Genomic DNA, 15575 nt, shown 5'->3' on the forward strand with positions numbered 1-15575 from the left:
AGCAGAATTGTTGATTCAAAAGCAACTTACGGAGATAAGATTTTTTTTCAATGATGTTTATAAGATGATACATTGAACTGACACCAAGTATAGCTGTTGTAGATTTATTAGAAGCAGCAGCAGAAAATAAATATGTGATTCAAATGTGAATAGTCAGTTTGTGTGACTCCAAGAGGTATTCAAACATCATCATGTGTTATGTGCTCACTTCTCAACTAACCAGATGTATAGGAATCACTCTCAGATTTACTTCTGTTAAAGTTAGACACTGGCCAGGACTTTGTGGAGTTTTTCATATAACCTTCTTTATTGTTTCAAGCAGATTGGGCAAAAAACAGTAGTAAGGATGAAAAACCAAACAGCACTACCAACTTTCATTTTGTTGGGACTGACAGAGGACCCTCGACTGAAAATTTTGCTCTTTATCTTTCTGTTTCTTTCCTACATGCTGAGTATATCTGGAAACCTAACCATCATCACCCTCACTCTGATTGATTCCCACCTTAAAACACCAATGTATCTTTTCCTCCAAAATTTCTCCTTCTTAGAAATTTCATTCACAACTTCTTGTGTCCCCAGATTCTTATATAGCATATCATCTGGGGACAAGTCCATTACCTATAGTGGTTGTGCCAGTCAACTGTTGTTTACAGACCTCTTTGCAGTAACAGAATTTTTTCTCTTGGCCACCATGTCCTATGACCGCTATGTAGCCATCTGCAAACCCCTACATTACCTGACCATCATGAGCAATAGAGTCTGCAAGAACTTCATCCTCTTCTGTTGGGTAGCAGCACTGATCATCATTCTCCCACCAATTAGTCTAGGTTTGGGCCTGGAATTCTGTGATTCAAACATCATTGATCATTTTTGTTGTGATGCATCTCCTCTCCTGAAGATCTCTTGCTCAGACACATGGTTGATAGAACAGATGGTTATCGTCTGTGCTGTGTTGACCTTCATCATCACCCTCATGTGTATAGTTCTTTCCTACATTTATATCATTGGGACCATTCTAAGGTTTCCCTCTGTCCAGCAAAGGAAAAAGGCCTTTTCCACTTGTTCTTCCCACATGATTGTTGTTTCCATTACTTATGGCAGCTGCATCTTCATTTATGTCAAACCTTCAGCCAAGGATGAAGTAGCTATTAATAAAGGGATTTCACTTCTTATTACTTCTGTCTCACCAATGTTGAATCCCTTTATTTACACACTGAGAAACAAGCAAGTGAAGCAAGCTTTCCATGACTCAATTAAAAAGATTGCATTCCTCTCAAAGATGTAAAGGAGAAATGAGTCTATGAATCCAGCTGAAAGGAAGGACAAAGAGGCTTCTAAAACAGTTCATCTGTATATCATTTACTCTCCAGTCATATGGACACTCTCACTTTCTTTTTAAACAGATTACTCTGAGCACTATTCCACTTTTTTACTCTCTGCTAAAACTAAACTCTGTGCCTATTTGCTCTTAGTGTCTGACAGAAATTGATGTTTGCCAGACATGTTGGATATTATCCCTGGAAACACAGTAGACTACTTTTTTTTTTTCCATATTTCTACACTGTCAGGTGTGACTATGTAGCCTCTGTTATAGTTAACAGAATGGATGTGGAAGTGATGTGCACCATTTGTAAACCTGGCCGATAAAATATCTAATATGTGATTCACCAGTGCTTTTTCCCTCACCTAATGATTTTGGAATTTTCACATTGGTGATGAATGAAGCTGATTTTCCATCTCAGTTATAGTCTTCATCCAAAGATAGGCAGTCACAGAAAACTTGATAAACTCCTTCCTTGCCCCACCTCAACTCAGTTGTCACCAGACTGGACAGGTAAAATATTACAGAACTATCCCTGTCACTAGTTAAGGGAACCACATTCATAGCTACCTCTATTTTAGCTAAATGGATGAAATTATGACCTCTACTAAAGAATCGTGAGAAGTATGTACTGTTGAATTTAATGGTATGAATATTATGTCTTGACTATTGGCATCATCTTCCTCAGACACCTGTAAATTCAAATCTAGCCCAGAACAACCATATGAGGAAAATAGTACTAAAAATAATATATACAAAAAATAATAATAATATATACAAAGTTGTTAAGTTATAATACTACCCACCCCTCTTTCACATCTCCTGATCCCATATACATTTCCAGCTAAGTCCCCATATTATTTCCTCTCATCTTCACTGTGAGGAGACAAATATTTTTTTAAAATTTTATTTTTATTTAAGTTTTGTCAACCACTTTTTTAAAATAACTAGTGTTTAACTGCCCTTTCCAATTTTCAAGGAGACCATTGCATTGAGAGCATTATGGAGTATAATATGTCTATATAATATTTTGTTTTTCTTGACCCTTTGTATACATTGGTAAGAGTAAAATATGTAACTGTATCAGAAGGAATATATTCCATATACTCTACAAGAGATTGTGCAAATAGATGTAGTCCCTCAATCTCTTGCAGATTCCCTAAGCTTAAATTTAGTCCCCTGTACAAAGGTTTGCCATTCTAAATCACAATCCTCACTACATTTCAAAATCTTACAAGCTAGGATAAATTGAATAAATCTGAATGAACATTTTAAGATGTGCATGTTGAGCTAAAGTGGCTTTCTCACACATTACAATTGATATTTCACTAGTAATTCTTTAGTGACATCTTAATAATTGATCTTTCCTCATCTATTCTTTGAAAGTATGTTTCTGTGAAGATCTGTCATTAGTTAATCACTTTTAAGGGGACTTCACCAGGTCATGTCTTCCTTTCTGCTACCATATGCCCTGCCCCCGAGTCCTTGGTCACAGCTTTGACCCAACACTACTAAGGCCAGGCTGTCACCATTCTACACTCCAACCCTGGGGCCTAAAATGCAGTTATGACTAGATTGCACTGTTTTATGCCCAGCCCACTGGGGCACTACTGCTCCCTCCCTAGAAGTAGAAACACTGCTCCCCACCTAGTGGGCACCCTCACACTCATTTGGAGACTCAAGTCTTGTCCCACCAAAGCCAGTTTGAAAAAGCTGCAAGAGGCAAATGCTGCCTCAAATTTGTAGACATCAGTGCAAAACCAGTAGGAACATGAGAAGGTAAAGCCATATGACACCATCAGGGAAGCACAGTACTGAGAACAAAGTACTGTTTCCAGTACTGAGAACAAAGAAATGGAAATCTATGAGTTATGTGAAGTAGAATTCAAAATATTCTGAAGGGGATGAATAAGTTGTGAGGCTCATACTACAATGTGAATAATAATTAATAATACTGTATTATATACTTGAAATTGGCTGGGAAATCTTAAGCATTCTCACCACAAAATTAAAAATTATATACATATAAGGTGATGGATGTGTTAATTCACTTGATTGTGGTATTTATCTCACAATGTATGTGTGTATTAAATCATTATATTTGATTTTATTTGCCAATTATGCCTAATAAATCAGGAAAGAAAAGACACCTATATATAAAAAATAATCAATTAACAATAAAAATAGAAATAGAAAGGCCATGAAATATAAGAGCAGAAGAATCATAAAAATCTGGGAGGTATTTCTGAAAACTATCAAGAGCAATCATTTTGCCTTTTCTTAAGAGATTTTTTTATTTTTTATTATTTGGATAGTTACATTTACACTAAGCACTAATTATACATTTTACAGGATTAATATATTAGAAAAATTGTCCTTATAATCTTACAAATACTTAAAATGATGTTGAAATAAAAGAAAAGAAAGTTGCATTTGCCTTGTAATCTGCTACTTATTATTGCATACCTGGCCTCTTTCTGATGTTATTGTTATTTATATCTGTGTCTCAGGATATTTTCCTCAGCTCTGTCTGTTCCACTCTGTATTTCCAAAATCTTACATGAGAGATACATTAGTAATGTTTAGTAATAACCACCAAGGACATATATGTTTATTTCACTTAAATGAAAATTGGGTCAATTTTACCAATTCAGAAATATTTTCCTGTGCTAGAAATATCAGAATATCAATTTTTACAGAAACAGAGATCCTTACATACCCATTTAAACTATTATAAGCTCTGTAGTTAACAAGGTAAAGAAAATTTCTCCTGGGCTCACAAGGAGGCAGGCTTCCTGCTGAAAAACTCTTCATCTTACGTAGATGGTAGATCACTTAGTGAGAATTGCAATTGCTAAGCTCTCTGTGTAAGTCTGTATTCACAGAATGAGCAATCAGAGCCCACCCACAAATCTCCATGATAAGACATTCCTGGATGACTTTTTCACCCTTTGCAACTTTAGGGTTCACTAAACATCTGAGATCATGACTATCAGACAAGTGTTTTTTTGGCTTTTTTTTCTTCCTTGAACTCTAGAATGATGTTTTCTCTCAGGAAAGTGTCTAAAACAAAATAATGGATATGATGTGTTATTTTAATAATTTATGAAAGGTTTTGACAACCATTAATGAAGTGTGACTTTTCAGGATGAGTGACAAATACATGACAGTCACTGACAACCTGTTTTTAATATACCAATACAATGAAGATCATCTAGAATGAAGATCATCATGGAATTTAGGAGGACACTCTTAAGCATCCTCTGCCACAATTTCACCCTCACTTTAAGCAAGAACTATGCAAAAAATAAAAATTAAAAATTAACAAAAACTATGCATAAAATGTGTAAATTTTATCTCCATTGAGAGATTCGTTTGCTGACATTTTACCAGTGGGTGATCTTACTCTCTAATAGTCATTTACATTTTAATGTAAAGTCTATTTTTAATCTCTTGTATCTTAATGTCAATGTCAATTTCATGACAGTGTTCTTAATAATGCAAATAATTAACAGCGGGGAGAAAATGGTGTGTGTGTGTGTGGTTTTGTTTTGTTTTGTTTTGTTTTAAGAAAAGATACCATCTTCAGTACATGCAGGCTGAATGAGGTGCCTTGGGATGAGTTACTTATCTGGAATTGTGGTGATGGGAATAGAGGAGATGTGTCTGAGCTGCAGATCCAGTTCCTTTCTATACCACCGATGGAAATGCTGTGTTGTCCCTTAACCTGATATTGACAGTGCCAAGGTCAACTGTGACCTGTTCTTACTCTCATTTTGCTTTTCAATATTCTTTAGGCAAAACTATGGAACTAGGTACAAATTGGAAGATGATATCTGTCCTTTCTAATTATTAAGAAGGAAACTTTTTAAGGCAACAAAGTGAAACTCCATGTAGCCATCTAACTGAGGCCTCTAAAGCAAATGCTTTTAATTCAGCAATGATTGAAGATGGGGAGTACTTGAATTAGTTGCTATGTAAGTAATCAGATCAGAGAATGGGTCAAATATGTAATACTAATTGACCCAAAGAATTTCAAATAATTGTATCAGTTTGGTACATCTGAAACTAATGTGATATTGTGTGTCAACTGTACTCATATAAAAAACTTTAAAATAAATAAGTAAGAGGCTCTTGGGTGACTCATCCAGGTAAGTGTCCAGGTCTTGATTTCAACTCAGGTCATGATCTTGGAGTGATATGACCAAGACCTACATTGGGCTCAGCATTCAATGGGTAGTCTTCTTGAGAGCCTCTCTTTCTCCCTCTGCTTTTCCCCCATCTCCCACTTCCTCTCTCACTTTCTCTTAAAATACATAAATCCTATATACTATGAAGTATTATGCCTCCATCAGAAAGGATGAATACCCAACTTTTATATCAACATGGATGGGACTGGAAGAGATTATACTGAGTGAAATAGGTCAAGCAGAGAGATTCAAGTATTATAAGGTTTCACTTATTTGTGGAGCATAAGGAATAACATGGAGGACATTGGGAAATGGAGAGGAGAAGTGAGTTGGGGGAAATCGGAGGGGGAGACAAACCATGAGAGACTGTGGACTCTGAGGAATTAACTGAGGGTTTTAGAGGGCCAGGGGGTGGGAGGTTGGGTAAGCCTGGTGGTGGGTATTATGGAGGTCATGTATTGCATAGAGCACTGGGTATGATGCATAAACAATGAATTCTAGAACACTGAAAAGAAATTTTTAAAAAATATGGTACTGACATAAAAACAGACACATAGACCAGTGGAACAGAGTATAGAGCCCAGATATGAGCCCTCAACTCCAGGGTCAAATAATCTTCAACAAAGCAGGAAAAATATACAGTGGAAAAAAGACAGTCTCTTCCATAAATGGTGCTGGGAAAATTGGACAGCTATGTGTAGAAGAATGAAACTCAATCATTCTCTTACACTGTACACAAAGATAAACTCAAAATGGATAAAAGACGTCAATATGAGGCTGGAATCCATCAGAATCCTAGAGAAGAATATAGGCGTAACCTCTTCACAACTGGCCACAGCAACTTCTTTCAAGACATGTCTCAAAGGCAAAGGAAACAAAAATGAAAATAAACTTTTGGGACTTCATCAAGATCAAAAGCTTCTGCACAGCAAAGGAAACAGTCAACAAAACAAAGAGGCAACCCACGGAATGGGAGAAGATATTTGCAAATGACAGTACAGACAAAAGGCTGATATCCAGGATCTATAAAGAACTCCTCAAACTCAACACACACAAAACAGATAATAATGTCAAAAAATGGGCAGAAGACATGAACAGACACTTCTCCAAAGAAGACATACAAGTGGCTAACAGACATATGAAAAAATGTTCATCATCACCAGCCATCAGGGAGATTCAAATCAAAACCACATTGGGATACCACCTTACACCAGTTAGAATGACCAAAATTAGCCAGACAGGAAACAACGTGTGTTGGAGAGGATGTGGAGAAAGGGGAACCCTCTTACACTATTGGTGGGAAGGGAAGTTGGTACGGCCACTTTGGAAAACAGTGTGGAGATTCCTTAAGAAATTAAAAATAGAGCTTCCCTATGGCCCTGCAATTGCAATACTGGGTATTTACCCCAAAGATACAAACATAGTGAAAAGAAGGGCCATCTGTACCCCAATGTTCATAGCAGCAATGGCCACAGTCGCCAAACTGTGGAAAGAACCAAGATGCCCTTCAACAGATGAATGGATAAGGAAGATGTGGTCCATATACACTATGGAGTATTATGCCTCCTTCAGAAAGGTGAATACCCAACTTTTGTAGCAACTTAGATGGGACTGGAAGAGATGATGCTGAGTGAAATAAGTCAAGCAGAGAGAGACAATTATATGGTTTCACTTATTTGTGGAGCATAACAAATAGCATGGAGGACATGAGGAGTTAGAGAGGAGAAAGGAGTTGAGGAAAATTGAAGGGGGAGATGAACCATGAGAGACTGTGGACTCTGAAAAACAATCTGAGGGTTTTAGAGGGGTGGACGGTGGGAGGTTGGGTGACCCTGGTGGTGGCTATTATGGAGGGCACATATTGCATGGAGCACTGGGTGTGGTGCATAAACAATGAATTCTGGAACTCTGAAAAAAAATTCGAAAAATAAAAAAATTTTAAAAATTAAAAAAAATCCTGAAAATTTTAAGTAAATAAATAAAGCACTTTATTGTTCTAATAAAAAGCTAACCATTTAGTTTTCAGTGAATTATAATATTGTTGCTGGTGGAGTATTTTTCCTCAAAGTTAATAGCTGCTAAGCTGATAGAGTAAGGGCTGCTGATTGTTGGAGTGACTATCACAATGCCTTAAAAATGTTTTTTCATTCTAGAAATGGTTTTATGTTTGTTTGTTTGTTTGTTTGTTTGTTTTTAGTATTCTGCTGGTACTTTAGATAATTCTTATCCAACCTTCAGAGTTCAGCATAACTGTCACTTCCTTGGGAAATCTTTCTTTGGTCATTTCCCAATCTATGCCTAATCAGATAGCCAACTTTTCTTCCCATCTCCCCATACCTATCACCCCACTTTCCCACATCTTGCTTGTGGGTTTCCTCTGTGTACTAGAAAAGCTTCTTTTCTCTACCTTTGAGACACTTGCAAATCTTATGGTTATAATATTCTTCCTATCGCAATAGTTACCCCTATTGCAGTATGCTTTCATACTTAAAATAATCTTTTTAGAATAAACTCTCTCCTTACTAAGTCCAGATTTGTTTTGTTTTGTTTTTGACAATATACAATAGTATGGATCCTTTCTGATTTTACCATGTGTTTAACCCTATAAGAAAATAAGCACAACTATCCTCCAAACAATACTTGAGTGTGTTTTTTAAAGATTTTATTTATTCATCTGATAGAAAGAGCACAAGGGGGCAGAGAGGCAGGCAGAGGGAGAGAGAGAAGCAGGGTCCCCACTGAGCAGGAAGCCCAATGCAAGCTTAATCGCAGGACTCTGGGATCATGACCAGAGCTGAAAGCAGACACAAAAAACTGAGCCACCCAGGCACCCCAAAACAATACTTGAGTCTTACAGCACCAATTAATAACAGCTATACTGTCCTATGAGTTGTGAAGAAAAAGAATAACAAACCTGTTATAGAGAATTTAATATATCAGTATTAATTATTATAAGTGGAATTTTATCAGAAATATTTACTTTACCCCCATAAACTAAACACTTCTGCTTTCAGGGGAGCAAAGGGAGATCACTACCACTGGGCCTTGCTTTACTCTGTGTACCTAACATTCAACAGCTTCCATATACAACCATGAAATACAACCATACAGTGATGAAAACTAGAGAACAACCACTAGAGTCAGAAATCTTCATTTCAATCCAAACTTCACCACTTCCCAGAAGCACCACACTACACAAGTTGCAGGGCTCTAATAGTTTGATTTCTTTATCTGCAAACAGTAATAATAATTACAGCTGTGCCACAGAGCTGTAAAAATATGACCTAATGCTTATAAAGAGCTTTCTATTTTTTTAAATATTTTATTTATTTATTTATTTGACAGAGAGAAATCACAAGTAGATGGAGAGGCAGGCAGAGAGAGAGAGATAGAGAGAGGGAAGCAGGCTCCCTGCTGAGCAGAGAGCCCGATGCGGGCCTCGATCCCAGGACCCTGAGATCATGACCTGAGCCGAAGGCAGCGGCTTAACCCACTGAGCCACCCAGGCACCCTAAAGAGCTTTCTTCTATCAGCAGAACATTACTAGGGGCCTAGAGCAACAAAGTGGTAGGAGCTGTACCTCCCCACACCCTTGGCTGATAGCAGTGAGGCCTGGCAGGGACGTAATCATCAATCCCTATTCAAGCAATGAGGCTGTATGAGTCACTGCCCTTCTTTCACTGGAAAGGTATCAGTGGGCTGAGATAGGACCTGAAATTCCATTCATCAGCAATAGGGCAATATGACTCAGTGCACAAATTTTACCAGGCTGGTATTGGTATTGGCAGGGCTTAATGCAAAACTGAACATGAACATTCACCCAGCCCTCATGTTATATCTCAACAAGGGAACTGCCCCCTAAAAAAAATTTAAAAATTTAAAAAAGTATTGAGGAGGGTATGTGCTATGGGAGTGCTGTGAATTGTGTAAGACTAATGAATCACAGATCTGTACCCCTGAAACAAATAATATATTATATGTTAATAAAAAAATAAGAAAACTCACAACCCAATTTAAAAATAGGCAAATGATTTAAACAGATACCTTACCAAACAAGATATATAGATGGCAACTAAATGCACCAAAAGATAATGAACACATGAGCTATTGGGTGTACAAAGATTAAAATCACAATGAAATACCACAACACCTACTAGAATGTCTAAAAGTATAAAAATTGATCATACAGAATAAGGGGACCATATTGAGTGCCGGGGTGGCTCAGTCAGTTAAGTTTCGGCCTTCAGCTCAGGTCATGACCCCAGAGTGCTGGAATAACTCCCCACATTGGGCTCTCTCCCTCTCCTCCCTGCTCTGGCTCTCTCTTACTGTCTGTCTCTCTCTCTCTCTCCAATAAATAAATAAGAAAGAAAGAAAGAAAGGAAGGAAGGAAGAAAGAAGAAAGAAATAAAGAAAGAAAGAAAGAAAGAGGAAGGAAGGAAGGAAGGAAGGGAGGAAAAGAATCCTACACCACTGGTGGGACTGTAAAATCATGTGACTGCTTTAGAAAACTGGTTTCTTAAAAATTTACATATATACTTTCCGTATGCCCCAGCCAATCCACTCCTAGGTGTTTATCCAACCTACAATGAAATGAAAGGATATGTCATTAGAGAGATTTGTGCATGAAGGTTCATAATAGGTTTATTTGTAAGTGCCTTAAAATTAAAATGACAAAATATCTTATATCAGGTGAATAATAAGCAAATTATGATATATCCACAAATGGAATTTTTCTCAGAAATAAAAGGAGTGACTTATAAATACACATAATAATGTGGATGAATCTCAAAAACTCATGCTGAATAAAATAAGCCAGATGAAAAATGGTTGGCTATAAATAGCAGCAGTAAGAGTAGGGAGGTGGGAACCAAGAAGAAAGGATTTTAAAAGGGGCACAAGAAAATTTTGAGAAATAATTGATATATTTATGATTGTGATTATGGTGTTATTTTCTTGGGAACATACAATATGTCAAAACTTCTAAAATTGTACACTTTAAATGTGTACAGCTTATTGAATGTCAATTATATCTCAATAATGCTGTTTAAAAACTAAAAAACAAAAAAAGATAGATTTGACTCTATAAAACCATGAACTATATGCCAAAAATCAGCAATGACACTTTTAAAGACTTACTAAAATCTTAAAATTCATATTTAACTTATTTAAAAGAGCAAGATACAAATAAGCATAAAAATAAAAACAATGTACACTAAAACCTAATTATGGTGACACATATTTGATCCAAAACAATCTTATAGCTCTGATTATATAAATTTTCTAAAAGCAGAATAATATTTTTATCTAGAAATTTCACTCCACCAATCATTATCACACATGCAAAAATATTTGTATGAAAATGCTTTTGATAGAATAGTTGATAACTATGGAAAATAAAGAACACTGTACATTTAATTCATGCATTGGTTTAAAATTGCCAAGATATTCATACAGCCAACATTATTAATACTGAATAATTGGAAAAAACAAAGGTATATCATGGAATAAATTAATAAATGTTTAAATATATGAAAGCATATGTTTTTATTGTGGTAAAATATACATAACATAAAATTTACCATTTTGACCATTTTGAAGTGTAAAATTAGTGGCATTAAGTATATCTGTGTTACTATGCAACCATGAAGCATATGTTTTGTATCCAATTATAAAATATGACCAAAAATCTTTATGCATTCATAACTAATACTTATAATGCAGTTGATATATTTGGAAAAGAAAATCTGAAAAGGTAAGTTCTATAATGCAAGCAGTAGCCTTATATAATTACATAAACTTTTCCTTGTGCTTATCTGATTAAAATTAGCCAATGATAATAAAACATTTATATAATAAAGGACTTCATTCATAACTAAGGGATTATAATTTTCCAAATGCCTTAGTGGGTGAAAGTTTAAAACAAATTAACTATGTAACTTAAATGATACAGTTGCCCTCCTGACCTGTGTCAAATGATGCTCTAAAAATCCTCCTATCTCCAAAGGCACAGTCCCCACTGAAGCCAGTGTTACTTGTGTTTTTGCCAAACTTCATTACTCAGAAAATCAATGACTCTTGGCTGTAGGTCCCCAAGGACCATTCTTTTTTCATTCTTAACATTTTCTGGAAATTAAAAAGATAAGCCACATTTGACATGGTGTAAGCATTTTTCTCTGCCGTTATGATTTAAAATTCATTTCTCCCACCAGTGGAGAGAGTTCCTCAGACCTTAGAGTAATTTATTTTCTTTTCAATGATGGAGATCGTAAGAAAATATTTAGAAGCTTCTAACAGCATTAAGCCCATTACCAAATCTGTTGAAGTTGTTGGAGAAGGTAAGCAAGAGAGTTCTATGCAATCCCAGACATGTCAGTGAATATGAAGACTTAAATACCTTTATAAAAATATGACTTTTAACATTGTGGTCTTGATATTGGCTATGGTAAAGCAAACAACAGAAGCTCTGATCTACTAACAGAAAAGTAAGTACAATAAAGTTTGTCTCTCTGACTGTGGTTCCCTTCATAGGATCTAGGTTATATTTACCTCTAAGAAAGAAAATAGATTTGCAGTGATAATTTTAATATTTTCAATGTATCTAAGATATTTGCATGAGACGTTAATTTTTTAGAATGACTTTCCCTTGTGTAGATAAATTTCATTGCTTGGAGCATTGTATGCATAAGATACATAAACAAATTGTATCTAACTTAATGTAAGAAGTATTTAGGGTATTTTGAATAGATATCCAACCTCAAATTTAAAATAAAGTGTCTTCCTATACGAAGGAAAGGATAAGTGAATTGGGGGAAATTGGAGGGGGAGACGAACTATGAGAGACTGTAGACTCTGAGAAACAAACTGAGGATTTTGGAGGGGAGGTGGGTTAGGTGAGCCTGGTAGTGGGTATTATTGAGGGCATGTATTGTATGGAGCAGTGGGTATGATGCATAAACAATTCATCTTGGAACACTGAAAAAAATAATAAAATATAAAATAAAATAAATTGTCTTCCTATATGTAGAAGTAAATTAGCATGCACTCATATTCCTCTTCCCATCCCTGAAAAGAACACCATAAGGACTGAAACAACAGCATCTCATGACAGAGTCCTGCGCTCATTTTGAAAACTCATTAGAAAGACAGAATAAACAAAATCAGTTAGTTACACTTTTGTGTCAACTTACTAACTTCCATCATAAAGTAGGTTATAATATCTTGGGGGAAAAATGACTATATTTTGAAAATTGGATAATGTTCAACATTTGGGGGCTGAGTAAGATTTCACTATAATACACATTATCTCAGAGATTCAGAGAAAACATGAAAGGAAAGTGGGTGGGCTGTAAGTATATAAATATAAAATATTCCTTTTGCATCTCCATTTGATAGAACTATTTGATAGTGGTTGAATAAAAAACTAAATTTCCTAGGAAGATTCTAACTTTTGAGTAAACCTTGATCATCAGCAATTTTTCTATATATTAGAAACACTGTTAATAAGGCAAATAGTCCCAAACAATTCTGCAACAAACAATTCTACCCCAATCTCAGTAAGAAGAGAACACAGTAAATTAAATAATAAAGTGAATTTGCTCATAACACAAAGAATCTCGGTATGCCAGAAAACCTCAATGTTTAAGATCTTGATTGTGTATTGGACTTATCTGAGTCCCTATAGGTATGACATCAATGAAAATAAAATAATTCATTCACTGGAAGATGAGAGAGGGAAGAGAAGGCAGTCATCACTTGTATCAACAGTAAAGGTAACACAAATTCAGCTAGTAATGCAAATATTCAGAAAGATAAATAGCTAGGCTCTGTAGCAGGAGGTAGGGAAATCAGCAGGTTGTGAAGTTGTTCATAAGAATTAAGCTCACTTAACCACCAGTGGAGAGAATTCCTCAGACCTTAGAGTAATTTTTTTTTTTTTCAATGATGGAGATCATAAGAACATATTTAGAAGCTTCTAACAGCATTAAGCCCCTTACCAAGTCTGTCTAAGTTGTTGGAGAAAGTAAGCAAAGAGAGTTCTATGCAATCCCAGACATGTCAGTGAATATGAAGACTTAAATACCTTTATAAAAATATGACTTTTTAAACACACCAAGGAACAAAAATCTTCTTTTGGAACAAAGACCTCCAGTTTTGTTTTGTTTTTAAAGATATTATTTATTTATTTATTTGTCAGACAGAGAGAGCAAAAGCAGGGTGAGAGGCAGGAGGAGACTCCCTGCTGAGTAAGAAGCCCAATGCAGGACTTGATCCCAGGATCCTTGGATCATGACGTGAGCTGAAGGTAGATGCCCAACCTACTGAGCCACTTGGGTGTCCCTAAAGGCCTCTAGTTTTGCTCTAGTGTCTAAATAGTGAACCCAAGTTATATTAGCACTGTTTTTCTAAAAAGACCCAAAGTGTCAAGAAAAGACATGAAATCGAGCATGAAATTTTGTGACTCAGTTTCTCAATAGGAAAGAACTTTTTTACCCTTAAAATGATACTCCCTCAGTAATCCACTTGGTCACATGGGAAAATCCTAAGTACAGGATAGGCATAAAATGTAAGTATACATATAATATATATTTATGTTAAAAACATAATGAAATATAAAGGCTTGAATATATTATATTTTAGAACAGTTAAAATAATCTATAATCAATGAGAACATTTATCTGAATATCACATGCAGATTGGAGAGAAGTCAGAACTCAGTGATGAGAAACGGCACAATAACAACATTCATTCTGCTGGGACTTACGGATGACCCTGAGCTACAAGTTCTGATTTTTATCTTTCTCTTTCTCACCTACACACTGAGTGTAACTGGAAACTTGACCATCATTATACTCACTTTTGTGGATTCCCACCTTAAAACACCCATGTACTTTTTCTTAAAAAATTTCTCCTTCTTGGATATCTCATTCATATCTGCCATTATTCCCAGATATCTGTATAGCATAGCAACAGGTGACAACGTTATTACCTATAATGCTTGTGTAATCCAAGAGCTTTTTACTGACCTCTGTGGGGTATCAGAGTTTTTTATGCTAGCCTCCATGTCCTATGACGACTATGTGGTCATCAGCAAACCCTTGTATTATGTGAACCTCATGAGCAACAGGGCCTGCAGGACTCTCGTCATATGTTCTTGGATGGCTGGTTTATGTATAATAATCCCACCACTTAGCCTGGGTTTAAATCTAAAATTTTGTGACTCTAATATAATTGATCATTTTGGCTGTGATGCATTTCCCTTAGTGAAAATCTCATGTTCAGATACATGGTTCACGGAATGGACAGTTACAATCTGTGCTGCACTGACCTTGAATATGACACTTAGATGTGTGGTTCTGTCATATACTTATATCATCAAGACAATTTTTAGATTCGTTCTGTTCAACAAAGGAAAAAGGCCCTTTCAACCTGTTCTTCCCACATGATTGTGGTCTCCATCACCTATGGCACATGCATTTTCATCTATATGAATCATACAGCAAAGGAAAAAGTGACCATTAATAAAGTGGTTTCACTGCTCATTTTCTCTATTTCACCTACACTGAACCCATTTATTTATACTTTGAGAAACAATCAAGTTAAGAAAGCCTTTGAGGACTCAGTCAAAAGAATTTGCCTTGCTCTCAATTAAATAAAAGAAATATTATTATTAAAATATTTCAAAAACAAGAATAAATGTCCACAGGCATTTTATTTTGAAGTCTATAATCTTATTTCTTAATAACATATATTTCCATTACATTAATTTTCTCAACACTTTTTTAACCAACCTTCCATTGAGCCCTGCTCATGCCATTCTTGTGTTTTGAATTTTCAAACCAATATTTGATAGTTTTGCATATCAATTTCTAAAAAGCTATTCTGAAGAGAAATTAAGTGCATGATTTTGTTACAATACATAGTAAGAGTTATTCCTCAGGAAAATATACGGTAAAATTGTTTGTAGCTCTTCAATATACACAATAATATCTAAACACATGTAATAAGAGTAATTTTAGTTAAAATGTCTAAAATGGATAAATAATCACATAATTTAAAATGCA

At 35.5% G+C, this 15575-nt stretch overlaps 1 protein-coding gene and 1 pseudogene across 1 annotated transcript; both read left to right on the forward strand.

Annotated features, from left to right (window-relative positions):
- The first annotated feature begins 346 nt into the window (after positions 1–346).
- Positions 347–1285, forward strand: LOC132020772 (olfactory receptor 6C2-like). The gene has a single exon (XM_059404918.1). The coding sequence runs from the start codon at positions 347–349 to the stop codon at positions 1283–1285; it is 939 nt and encodes a 312-aa protein (XP_059260901.1).
- A 12946-nt stretch (positions 1286–14231) lies between these two features.
- On the forward strand, positions 14232–15163 carry LOC132020369 (olfactory receptor 6C68-like; annotated as a pseudogene).
- The last annotated feature ends 412 nt before the right edge of the window (positions 15164–15575 follow it).

This window comes from Mustela nigripes, chromosome 6 (assembly GCF_022355385.1).
Source record: "Mustela nigripes isolate SB6536 chromosome 6, MUSNIG.SB6536, whole genome shotgun sequence".
NCBI classification, from domain to species: Eukaryota; Metazoa; Chordata; class Mammalia; order Carnivora; family Mustelidae; genus Mustela; species Mustela nigripes.